Source organism: Barbus barbus, assembly GCF_936440315.1.
Source record: "Barbus barbus genome assembly, chromosome: 16".
NCBI classification, from domain to species: domain Eukaryota; kingdom Metazoa; phylum Chordata; class Actinopteri; order Cypriniformes; family Cyprinidae; genus Barbus; species Barbus barbus.
The window spans coordinates 20,913,198-20,926,664 of record NC_136744.1 but is presented as its reverse complement, the minus strand read 5'-3'; the positions used below and the strand labels follow the sequence as shown (position 1 = coordinate 20,926,664).

Genomic DNA, 13,467 nt, shown 5'->3' with positions numbered 1-13,467 from the left:
CATAGGATTGAGTATTATACACTTACAAATGATTCAAAAAGTAGTCTACTACATCTGTTATCACATTACTATCATCGTGAAAGTAAAATGTAATTTTTTTGTAGTCCACTAAAATAAAAACAGCTGTATCTACCTCCACTTCATTCATCACACTGGAAATAGGTGGACAAGACAAGCACACTGCATTGTGGGATACAGTATTTTAAGCAGTGTGCTCTGGTGTAACCTAAGCAATTACCAAATGTACTAGGTTGTCACATATTACAACTGTAGTAAAAGTAAAGATAGTAAAAAGTAGCATGTTAAGGTGAGGTCACATCAGCGAAATTTCTGCAAAAATTTATGGTCGCAAAAAATAAAGGAAAGAAGGTCCTTTGTCTACAGGCAATTTATACAGCACATCTCACACAGAAGACACTTTCAAACCAAGCAGCTTTCTGTTGGTCAGTGCAGCTAAGCTGAATGACCAATTTGAACAAGTTGTAAAATCTGTTTGGGGAAAACCTTTACCTCACACAAAATTTCTAACCTCATTGATTCCAACTGAAATGGCCTGCTTTAGTATGTTATTGTGAACTCAGCCATAATATCTTAGAAACTACCAGACAAAACATAGGAGTGCCATCTTAGCGTGCTACATCTGCCTAATTATCAGCTGATCAGAGCAGATCACGACGCAGAATCAACGGGGAAATCGTGAAGCTGCTGTCACCGATCTGGACGAGCTCACAGAGACTGTAACATCATATATCAGTTTCTGTGAGGATATGTGCATTCCTAACAGGACTCATCTAATCTACAACAATGACAAACCATGGTTCACTGCAAAACTCAGACAGCTCCGTCAGGTCAAAGAAGATGCTTACAGAAAGGGGATTAAAGTCTTGTACAAACAGGCCAAATACACACTGGAAAAGGAGATCAGAGTGGCAAAGAGGAATTATTCTGACGAGCTCAGGAAAAAATGATCTTCCAGTGATCCTGCTTCAGTGTGGAAAGGTATGAAAGATATCACCAGTTACAAGACACCATCCCCCAGCACTCTGGAGAATCAACACCTGGCAGATGACTTGAACGAGTTCTATTGTCGTTTTGAAAGATCACCCCACACCCGCCCTGAACACCTCTCCACACAACCATTCACACCTCCAGTAACCCCTCTCTCCCCCACACCTACAATTCAAATCAGCGAAGAAGATGTGTGCCAGGTCTTCAGGAAGAACAAAAGAAGGAAAGCACCAGGCCCAGACGGTGTGTCACCAGCTTGCCTAAAAACCTGTGCTGATCAGCTGGTCCCCATCTTCACACAGATCTTCAACAGATCACTGGAGCTGTGCGAAGTCCCCTCATGCTTCAAATGCTCCACCATCATCCCCGTCCCAAAGAAATCCAAAATTACTGGACTACAGACCTGTGGCCCTAACGTCTGTAGCCATGAAATCATTTGAAAGACTGGTTTTGGCTTATCTGAAGGACATCACTGGACCCTTACTGGACCCCCTGCAGTTTGCCTACAGAGCAAACAGGTCTGTGGATGATGCAGTCAACATGGGACTGCACTTCATCCTGCAGCATCTGGACAGACCAGGGACTTATGTGAGGATCCTGTTTGTGGACTTCATCTCCGCTTTTAACACCATCATCACGGAAACCCTTCAAAATAAACTAACTCAGCTCTTCGTCCCCACCTCCGTCTGCCAGTGGATCAACAGCTTCCTGACAGACAGACAGCAGCTAGTAAAGCTTGGTAAATTCACATCCAGCACTCGTACCATCAGCACTGGATCTCCTCGGGGCTGCGTACTCTCCCCACTGCTCTTCTCCCTCTACACCAACGACTGCACCTCTAAAGACCCCTCTGTCAAGCTCCTGAAGTTCGTAGACGACACCACACTGATCGGCCTCATCCAGGACGGTGACGAGTCTGATAACAGACAAGAGGTTAAGGAGCTGGCTGTCTGGTGCAGTCTTAACAACCTGGAGCTTAACACGCTCAAAACTGTGGAGATGATAGTGGACTTCAGGAGAAACCCCCCTGCTCTCCCCCCACTCACCATCATGAACAACACCATGACTGCAGTGGAGTCATTCAGATTCCTGGGCACCACCATCTCTCAGGACCTGAAGTGGGATACTCACATTGACTCCATTGTCAGGAAGGCCCAGCAGAGGCTGTACTTTCTTCGCCAGCTGAGGAAGTTCAACCTGCCACAGGACTTACTGAAACAGTTCTACTCCGCCATCATTGAATCCATCCTCTGCACTTCAATAACTGTCTGGTTCAGCTCAGCTACCAAATCTGACCTCAGAAGACTACGGAGGGTAGTCCGGACTGCTGTGCGAATCATTGGTACAACCCTCCCCACTCTCCAAGAACTGTACTTATCCAGAGTGAGCAAAAGGGCTGGTAAAATCACTCTGGACCCCTCACACCCAGCACGCTCCCTCTTTGAACTGTTACCATCTGGTCGACGCTACAGAGCTCTGTGCACCAGAACGACCAGACACAGGAACAGTTTCTTCCCTCAGGCAATCCATCTCATGAACACTCAACAATAAACGTGGAACACACAACTATAATACATTATCCATTCACCACACTCACTTATTTTATTTTTATTTTCTGATTTCTAATTTGCACATACTTGACCTGTACATACATAGTTGTCTATATTATATATTGTGTTTTTGCTGCTTTGTACATTGCCTTTTGGTTAATTGTTGTTATTCTTTTATTATCTGTATCCTGTCCTGTTGCTGTCTTTCTGTTGCACTGTGGAGCTTCTGTCACTACAACAAATTCCTTGTGTGTGTAAACATACTTGGCCAATAAAGCTCATTCTGATTCTGATTCTGATTAAATCCCACTGGCCAAATGCACAAAGACTGACAGAAGGATAACAGGTTGTGAGAACGACAAAAAGTTGTATTTACATAACCTGTGACTTGTAATATTATGGTGGGATTGGGAACAGCTCTAGACTGTTGCAAACACCTTCCCGTCATAAACTTGCACCCTGACCTAAAGCAAGATCACACTGACAAAAACTCTGATGCATCACATTATTTGAATATGTAATTATATATATATATATATATATATATATATATATATATATACACACCACCATTAACCCTCAATAACAGACCTTTTCTTTTCTCTCTAAATGCTTCCATCACTTCATGGCCAAAAGGATACGAGGTGTTCCCTCCGTTCGGCAGACGAGGTAGAGGCAGGCGGCGATGACATGGGATGATTTGCGCCCTCTGGTCAGATGCTTGCAGAGGGCCATCTTGTAAAAGTTTAAGGCAGTGTCCAGACAGTGCTGATTCATTTGAAGCTGATGACCAATATGGTTTATTTGTCGCCTAGCTGAATAAAACACAACCAAAACAACACAGTCATGCTTTTTTACAGCACATTTACAGCAGGTTTAGTCCCTTAGAAGTTAATAGAGGACACACACAATGGTAAAAGCCCCTGATTTGGCCTTCTGGGGTTTGAACAAAGAGTCTTTGCATTACCAGTCCATGTTGTGTTTAAATCTACACAAACAAGAACAATTGATGCACTTTTGAGTTCATTATTTTAAGACATTAGCAGAAAAAAACTATAAGGCGGGGAAATACATTTTCACTATGTTTAAGGAATAAAACGCTGTATAAATCAGGAGAATGATATATGAACAAACCCCTCTGTAAAACCCTTCAGGATATGGATATGAATAAAACTAGGGTTACTAAAAGAGGAGATTTCTGTCTCATTGCAGGAAAAAACTATTCATTTTAGATACGTAAAATGTGATAAATGCTTAAATATCTATTTTGGATGGGTTTTTTTCCCCACTATTAAGACAATTATCTATCAATCAATCAAAAAATGTACCAGTGAATTGGAAAAAAAAAAAAACGTTTTGCCTCTAGTTGCTTGCTTTAGGGAAAATAATTTTGATCTAATAATGTGCCTCTAATTAATAAATTAATATTATTAAAGTTAACATCAAAAACTAATAGTTTAACTGTATTCAAAATACTTACAGCAATTATGTGTGCTTCTACAAAGTTACTACAAAAATGAAGGTTTATTTAGATTCTGCATGAGCACCTGCTGTGGATGTGCTGTTTGAGAACAGATATGAGTCTTTTAGAGTGGGAGGAGAGCATCTTCAATCTGAAAGCAGGTCTGTTTATACAGACTCAAGATCTCACAGAGCATCTTTTGTTCTCTTACCACACACAGACAGTATAAATCTCGATGCAGACATGAGGCTATTAATCATACGTGTACATTCCCACACACACACAACTAAAGTGGTCTCTGCAACTCCCTCCCAGCACACACACAGACATACGGTTGTCTGACCAAACTGATTCATCGGTTACTACACAAAAGCACATAAATGCACCACACCTTCTGACTTCTCAAGCTTAATAAGCTTCTTTGAAAAACAACCATTACCATCTGGCTCTCGCACACTTAACTTGAAACCACATTTCACAAGCCTACAGTTTTCAAAGAATCCCTCTTTCTTAAAAACAAAGAACGCATATACTTAAACATCTTGCTCAATCGTTTTGTTCAATGGAATGGAACATTATACGAACATATCTAAAACACATGATACTGTACAAGTTGTAAATTGTCAGTGACACATAGCAATGTCTCATATTCACAGGAAATCACTTTCGAAATGCTTTGGAAAACTTAGGAACTATATATTACAAAAAATAGTTTATACCTTTAAATAAAGACAAAATAGACTTTACAATGATATCTATATATAAGGCAAAGAATAAATTAGCATCTATACCTATAGGAATCAAGACAAAGCAATTCAAACATTTAGACTACAAACTCTATGAGAAATGAATGAAAGTCATATAAAGGGTATAGAGATACCTTAAGTATGTCACAAAATCAAAAAAGTTAAAACCATTAAGAAATTTGGGATCCCTATCATTTTTTTTTTTTCAGAAAGAAATTAACTTTTATTCAGCATGGCCAGATTAAAATGCAGTGTATAAAGTAATATAAAAAATAAAGTGACAGTAAAGTCATTTATAATGTTACAAATCATTTATATTTTAAATAAACACTACAGTTGAACTTTCTATGAAATAATCCTAAAACATTTTCCGTGTCTTGCACAAAAACTTCAAGCAGTTGTTTTTAACATTGATAATAACAAGAAATTTTTTGAGCACCAAATCAGCATATTAAAATTATTTCTCAGGGATCATTTGACACTGAAGACTGGAGTAATGGCTGCTGAAAATTCAGCTGAAAATTCTGAATGTCACGAAGGGTAAATAAAGGCTAGATGAATGGCACATACTGTACATGAACGCTCACCATTCTGCAGAGTGGCAGCTCTGGACTCCCTCCCAACCCCCGTGTGGAAGTTTCCTCCCAATGATGGCACATTTCCAGATGCTACAACACAGCAAAAAATTAAATATATCAGTAATGCTAATATTAGGAGAACAGGAACACACACAATTCATAACCAAGCTTTATACTTTCGTTTTCCATTTTTATTTGTCAATGTTTTTGAAATGAAATTTTTCTTTGGTTTTAATATTTTTATGTTATTACATGTTATTAAATACACTTTGTATTACCGTTGTGCAAATAAACCTGCCTTGTCTAGTAATCTTCAGTTTACCCAATACTTCTAATGATTTATCAAAAACAACACCCATATTTATATCTAATATTTGCCAAAAGTAGATAAGCTGTTGAAAGTAAGATTTTACTATTAAAGTCTTCATTGCAAAACATTTAAAAAAAAAAACTTGACAGCCACCTGCTGTTTGAAGACGGTACTGCCGTTCAAAACAAAAACGCTTATCCCATTTAAATGAGTTTTAAGAGGAAATATCTGTATTTTTTCAATTATATTAATTTGATTATAAACTATTTACCCCCATTTGATTTATCACACCAGGTAATTAAAAAATATGCTCTGTACAAAATTTTTAAATATCTAGGAAGGTAATTACATTCAAAAGATTATTCAAATCTAGAAATTTTAACAGATTGTAGTAGCATAAAATATCTCACAGGCTGATAGTTGACAGAGAATATTACAGATAATTTAGGAGATTATTTACAATTTAAGAGAACAGTTTGCAGTCAAGGTTCCTAACAACAACCCTATCTCCGTTTGAACATTTCAGACAACAACTAATATTAAAAAAAATATTCAGCTTCTCATATTGATTATTCCTTCATTAATATATCAAAACAAATTAAATTCACAGCAAAACTGGCCTTGTTTGGAGTAGATGAATCATCACTCACAGTCACCAGCAACAAACTGGCCAACGGCAGATGATCCTCCTCCACTGTTCTCCACGAAGGTTACCTCGGAAACGATGATGTTGTCTTCCAGCACCGAGCCGCAGCCCATGCACACAGCATCACCCCGTGCCTGGTCCACATCAATGTCCGTCCCCCCACAGTTCTTACACTTCCTCATGGTCACCACCAATCAGCACACACAACACTGGGAATGATCTTTACATGCATGTAAAAACACATGAGAGAACACAGAATGAATCCTAGGTAATGCTACATCTAAGGTGAACAATGGCAAACTGAGAAAGCACTATTATGGATAGAGGACTCATATTTTCGCCGGAAGCAGTGATTTGAAGTTAAAAACATCTTAATGATGGATTTATTACAAACATGGCTTCTTGGGAATTTAATTGACGGGGTTGTGTGAATTATTGTGATGTTTTTATGAGATGTTGGAACTCTCATTCTGACGGCACCCATTCACTGAAGAGGATCTATTGGTGAGCAAGTGATGTAATGCTAAATTTCTCCAAACTCATACATATCTTAGATGACCTGAGAAAGTGAGTAAATTTCCAGAAAATTGTCCTTTTTGGGTGAACTATTCCTTTAAAAAACGTTATTTTATTCTTTCTGATAGTCCTAATTTTAAACAAAAGTAAACACCAAATGAATTTTATTATAATTTTGCTAACACTTCACAATAAGGTTTCTTTTCTTAACATTATTTAACATGAACCAAGAATGAACAATACCGCTACAGCATTTATTAATGTAAAATTCTACATTTACTAATAGATATTTTTAATTCTAAACTTGTATTGGTTAACATTAGTAAATACACTGCAAACAAACATGAACAAACAATGAACAACTAACTGTTCTCTTAAAAACAACAATAGTTAATAAATTCTGTAAAAATATATTGCTCCTAGTTAGTACATATTAGCATACTACAGTAACTAATGTTAGCAAAAGTGTTACCAATATTTTAAATGTCTGAACATGTCACTTTAACCGATTTAATACAAGGTAAATATTCTTCACATACACTCCTGGGCAAAAAAATTAAAATAAATTAAAAATAAGGGCCAAGCCCAAAACAGCTGAACGCTAAGCTTTTAATAGTCTTAACCACAAATTACAGGTAAGGAAATTAGCAAGAATTAAGCAAATGCACTCCTTAAAGCCATTGCTGTCTCAGAAAAATATCAAAGACAGAACGTTTTTGGCAGAAAACTGTGCGTTTGATTCAGAGTGGTTCAGCAGAATTGTGTGGAGTCATGAAACTTGATAGAAAGGGATATGCACCAGAGTGGTGTCTTTGAAGATCTGGTGAGAAATACAAAAATTAATGCATCTCTACCACAGTAAAGCATGGAGGAAGATGCATCATTATGTAGCCTAGCTGCTGGTACTGGTGAGCTGCTTCAATGTGAAAAGTCAATTAATGCTTTGGAGTGTAAAAGAATACTGCAGAATAGCATGCTTCCAAAATGAAAAGTTGTTATCTAAAGAGGAACAATTAGATGTTATTTTTCAACAAGTAAACGCTCCTGCCCACAACCGCAAAGACAATTTGCTTCACTGATTTTATGACACATGGGCTGTTGCCAGAGTCTATCTTGTCAGTTACCTTGTTGCTTGTTATTAAGGATAGGGCTGGTAAAGTAGGTAGTTTGGATAAATATACAGGTGCATCTCAAAAAATTTTAATATCATGAAAAAGTTCATTTTTTCTTGCAACTTATTTCAAAAAGTAACATTTTCATATATTCTAGATTCATTACATGTAAAGTAAAACATTTCAAAAGTTTTTTTGTTTTCATTTTGATGATTAGAGCTTACAGCTCATGAAAGTCACAAATCCAGTATCTCAAAATATTAGAATATTTCCTAAGATCAATCAAAAAAAGGATTTGCAAAACAGAAAAGTTCAAGTTATGTAAAAAAAGTATGTTCATTTCTGTGCTCAATACTTGGTTGGGGCTCCTTTAGCACAAACTCCAGCATCAGTGAGGTGTGGCATGGAAGCGATCAGCCTGTGGCACTGCTGAGGCACTACTGAGACTTCAGCTCGTCTGGATTGTTGGATCGACTGTTTCTCATCTTTCTCTTGAAAATTTCCCATAGATTCCATATGGGATTCAGGTCAGGCATGTTGGCTGGCCAATCAAGCACAGTAATATCATGGTCAGCAAACCACTTGGAAGTGGTTTTGGCACTCTGGGCAGGTGCTAAAGTCCTGCTGGAAAAGGAAATCAGCATCTCCAGAAAGCTTGTCAGCAGATGGAAGCATAAAGTGCTCTAAAATCTCCTGGTAGACGGCTGCATTGACTTTGGATTTGATAAAACATAATGGACCAACACCAGCAGACGTCACAGCACCCCAAATCATCACTGACTTCAGAAACTTCACACTGGACTTCAAGCAGCTTGGATTCTGTGCCTCTCCAGTCTTCCTCCATACTTCAGACCTTGATTTCCAAATTAAATGGAAAATTTACTTTTATCTGAAAAGAGGACTTTGGACCACTGAGCAACAGCCCAGTTCTTTTTCTCCTTAGCCCAGGTAAGATGCTTCTGACGTTGTTTCTGTTTCAGAAGTGGCTTGGTAGCCCTTTTCCTGAAGATGTCTGAGCGTGGTGACTCTTGATGCACTGACTCCAGCTTCAGTCCACTCCTTGTGAAGCTCTCCCAAGTGTTCGAATCGGCTTTGCTTGACAGTATTCTCAAGCTAGCAGTCATCCCCGTTGCTTGTGCACCTTTTCCTATCCAATTTCTTCCTTCTAGTCAACTTTGCATTTAATATGCTTTGATACAGCACTCTGTAAACAGCCACCCCTTTCAGTAATGACCCTCTGTGACTTACCCTCTTTGTGGAGGGTGTCAATGATTGTCTTTTGGACCGTTGCCAAGTCAGCTGTCTTCCCCATTATTGTGGTTTCAAAGAACAACAGATACCCCGAATTTATACTGTAGGGATGGTCATTTAATGAAACTCAAATGTAAATATTCTAATACTTTGAGATACTGGATTTTTGACTTTCATGAGCTGTAAGCTCTAATCATCAAAATTAAAACAAAAAACTTTTTAAATGTTTTACTTTATATGTAATAAATCTAGAATATATGACATTTTCACTTTTTGAAAAAAGTTACAAGAAAAAATGAACTTTCACGATATTCTAATTTTTTGAGATGCACCTGTAGACCAATTGCTTTTTAACGAGTGTTGTGTCAAAGGTTTTGGAAAGAATCATATTAGATCGATTAGGTGTTTATCTTGATACCACAGACAATCAGTTCGGTTTTAAGGCTCACCATAGTACTGATTTGTGTATATATGCTCTGGAGGAAGTAGTAGAACTGTATAAAAGACAAAATTCCACTGTTATAATTGGCTTTATTGATGCTTCTAAAGCTGTTGATAGAGTTAATCATCAAAAGTTGTTCAGTAAACTAAGACAAAGGGGCATACCTAATAGTATATTAAACAATTTTACATATTGGTACACTAATCAAAGTATGCAGATAAAATTGAGGTAATTGTGTCTCAGATTCATTTAGAGTAAGTAATGGAGTGTGCCAAGGAGGTTTACTTTCACCAGCTCTTTTTAAAGTGAAAAGTGAAAGTGAAAGTGACGTGACATACAGCCAAGTATGGTGACCCATGCTCGGAATTTGTGCTCTGCATTTAACCCATCCAAAGTGCACACACACAGCAGTGAACACACACACACCGTGAACACACACCCGGAGCAGTGTCTCTATGTCTATATGAACGAATTGTCAGAAGAACTAAGCGATTGTAGGACTGGATGTATGCTTGGTAATACCACAGTCAATCACTATATGTATGCTGATGATCTAGTTGCTTTTTCCCCAAGTAGTGCTGGTTTTCAACAGTTGCTTAATATATGTTCTGATTATGGGATGTGCAATACAATACAAAAAAAGAGTGTTGCCATGATACGTAGAACCAAAGAACATTGAGATTTGAATTTCCCAGATTTTTATTTATCAGGCCGAGTTTTAAATGTATGTATTACTGCAAAATATTTAGGTCATATCATTAACAATGAAATGAGTGATGTTGATGATATGTATAGGCAACGTCGTAAGTTTTATGCTCAAGCAAATATGTTGGTGAGAAAATTTTATGTGTGTTCAGATCAGGTAAAGATAAACCTTTTTAGAGCATATTGTACTTCTTTTTATACTGCTCCTTTGTGGGTTAAGTTTAAGAAAGAGAGCCTATGTAAGCTTCAGGTTGCGTACAATGACTGTATGTGGATCCTGCTGAAAAAAACAAGATGCAGTGCAAGTGATATATTCTGTAAGGCAAGAGTACAATCATCCCCTGCTTTAATGAGAAATTTGATGTATAAATGTATTTGTTGGCTAGACAATTCACATAATAATATTATAATGTTGTTGACAAATCCTAGGCTTACTGATGTGCGATATCAGTCCTCTATGAGGAAGTATTGGCAGAACTGTCTTTTTTAATGTGTACTGTTTTGGTTTGTGTTGTCTGTTTCTTGCTAATGGACCTTGAGTCTGGAAATAAAGTTTAATTAATTCATTAAAATTAATTAATTAACACCCAAGAAGCGGCTTGAGAACAAGTCCATTAGGCTTATGTTTTGACCTGGTCACAGTCCAGATCTGAACACTATTTGGTTTCATATTTTTAAGGAAGGGATCACCCTATCTAGGGGTCCTTGGTATCAAAAAGCTATATAATATTCAGTGTTGTGGGCTCCCAGGTGATACTTTTGACATCACTGGTCTAAGAAAAGCTCCTAATGTTAAAAGCGGCACAGCAGCGCCGCTATGAGGACACAAAGCGAAATGCGCCACTAACAAGCCCACGTTGCATTCTGACACATTCGGTACCGATTTAAACGCCCAGGACCCAAATCATACATATCAGATCCTCTAAAAATGAACACGATCCTTGAGAGTAAAAGGAAGTTAGAGCTTCTAATCACTGTTATGCAATCAGTATCGTTGCATCCAGCTTCCAACGTGGCAATCACCTAACGTTATTTGACAAGCAAATCTGAATTCCCCAAAATCTGTTGAATAACTGCGCCGATCCGTGCATATGTCGACTAGTTAATCATTAAGATTTAAAAGAAGAAGTACCTCGAACAGTTGGAAGATAACCAAGCGCAGGCTTCACCTTTCTGATCCAGAGAGCCCGTAAAAGCCCTTTCGGTTCCTGTCTGTCGAGATAACAACTGTGTATTCTTGCTTCTCAGTCGTTTTGCATACTGTATCACTGATTTATTCATCAAAAGCCGAGATATATTTATCTACATGACAAGCCGGTAAAAACACAGCCACATGTTTCCAGGCAGCGTGAGATACGGCTCATACCAATGTGAGTGAGTCCGGGGGGGGGGGACAACTGCTCGCCTACATTATAATATACTGTAAGAGACAATGACACCATATTATAAACGCTACCGTTTATTTTAAAACAATTATTTCGCAGAAATATGTAAATATAAAAGTATACGACGCAAAATATACAACAGAGTAGTAATTCATTGCTAGTTTTCCCTGTGTGATAACATGGTCGGAAACGCACTGATCACACTGACGTAACATGTAAACGTAGCTTGCAACTTTGTGCTCCATAGAATTCAGCAAGATAAGAATATCCATAATGTGCATAGTACAACACTAAAATGTAATAATTAGGACTATATAGTAGGCTATGGAATCCCCCAATACAAGCTTTTCTCATTAAAAAAATGTATCTATAACACTTTACTGCCATATTAAAAGTGATAATGTCAATATACAATGTAATATTTTTTAGTTATAAGATTCTTTAATAATACAGCTATATCATAATTATTCTATTCAACATTTCTGTTTTTAGTCACTTATTTGTATGGTGGGTAACAAACTTATCCTAAAACACAATTAAGCATTTAGAAACTATTAGAAAATAGAAGTAGCTTGAGTTGTTACACACGTACATACAATTAGCCCATGCATGTGCTGAAGTTGAGTAGCCAATTTGATAAGTTAACAGAGCTCTCACAAAAGCTATAGAGAAGCTGAAGTGAAGAAATAGTTTTATTAGCTACTTTGGAAAGTCTAAGGCTATATGAAGATTTCCAAGTCATTAAAAATTCCTAGAGACACAGCTGGTAGCCTTATTCCTTAGCTTAAAATGTGTTTTACCAAAAAAACATTTGAGTGTGTTGAAGAAAAAGTACATTCATGAAATCATTGATCACAGCAACTGAGGAAAACATGAACTTGAAAAGATGGATTTGAAAGATTAAAGAAGGAAAAACATTTCAATGCAGAGTATAAGAACACAAGGCAAGTATGGCCCTCTTGACCAAGAAGAACACAAAAGGCCGACTTGAACATGCTAAAATTCATTTGGATAGACCTGTGGAGTTCTGGATGAATGTTTTATGGAGTGATGTGACCCAACTAACTTTTTGGACCTATGAATCAGCGTATGTCTGGTCCAAAAAAGTCAAAAGCTAATGAGCAGAAGAACACCATCTCCAATGGTCAAACATGGAGGAGAAGCAGTGTTGTTATGGGGGTGTTTTACTCTTGCAGGAAATAGAAATCAAAACTGTATGAAAGGCATGATGGATTGTGATGCCTTTTATTGTGATGCAAAGACTGAAGATGATCAATGGACTTTCCTGGAGGACAATCATCCCAAAGTATACATCCAAATCTGCTTATGCTTGGTTCAGGGATTGGTCGTAGAATGTTCTTAAGTGGCCTTTTAAGTCTCAAGATTTAATTCTCATTCAAAATATTTTGTTGAATTTGACGAAAGCAGTGGCAATGTGAAAGCCAAAGATTATCAGTGATCTGAAAGCTTTTTCTGGCGAGCAATGGGCCAAGATTGCAGTAGAGAGGTGACAGAAGCTTCTAAGCACCCCCAAGCAGTGTTTATTGGTGGTTTTAAACAATAAAACACTGCACCGATTTTGACTTTTGGGAGTTGAATAATTTTGAACATTAATGTTTAGAGCAAATTTGATATTTTATTATTTTTCATCATTCATCAACTTTACATTCTTAGAATTACTCAAATGTGTCTTTGTCTACTTGCGGAATGAAACGTGAATATATGTGTATGGTATGCATGATTATAGTACTTCTAA

The 13,467-nt window shown here is 37.5% G+C and overlaps 1 protein-coding gene across 1 annotated transcript in view; it reads right to left on the bottom strand.

Annotated features, from left to right (window-relative positions):
• The window catches only part of LOC306882897 (transcription factor IIIB 90 kDa subunit-like), a 49,931-nt gene extending 38,224 nt beyond the window's left edge, over positions 1 to 11,707 (bottom strand). Inside the window, exons 1-4 of the mRNA XM_079437892.1 lie at positions 11,459 to 11,707; positions 6,305 to 6,520; positions 5,354 to 5,434; positions 3,200 to 3,373 (exon numbers count right to left, since the gene is read on the bottom strand). Of these exons, the coding sequence (XP_079294018.1) occupies positions 3,200 to 3,373; positions 5,354 to 5,434; positions 6,305 to 6,482 (433 nt within the window). The 5' untranslated portion in view covers positions 6,483 to 6,520; positions 11,459 to 11,707. The remainder of the gene's footprint in view (positions 1 to 3,199; positions 3,374 to 5,353; positions 5,435 to 6,304; positions 6,521 to 11,458) is intronic.
• Positions 11,708 to 13,467: the final 1,760 nt, after the last annotated feature.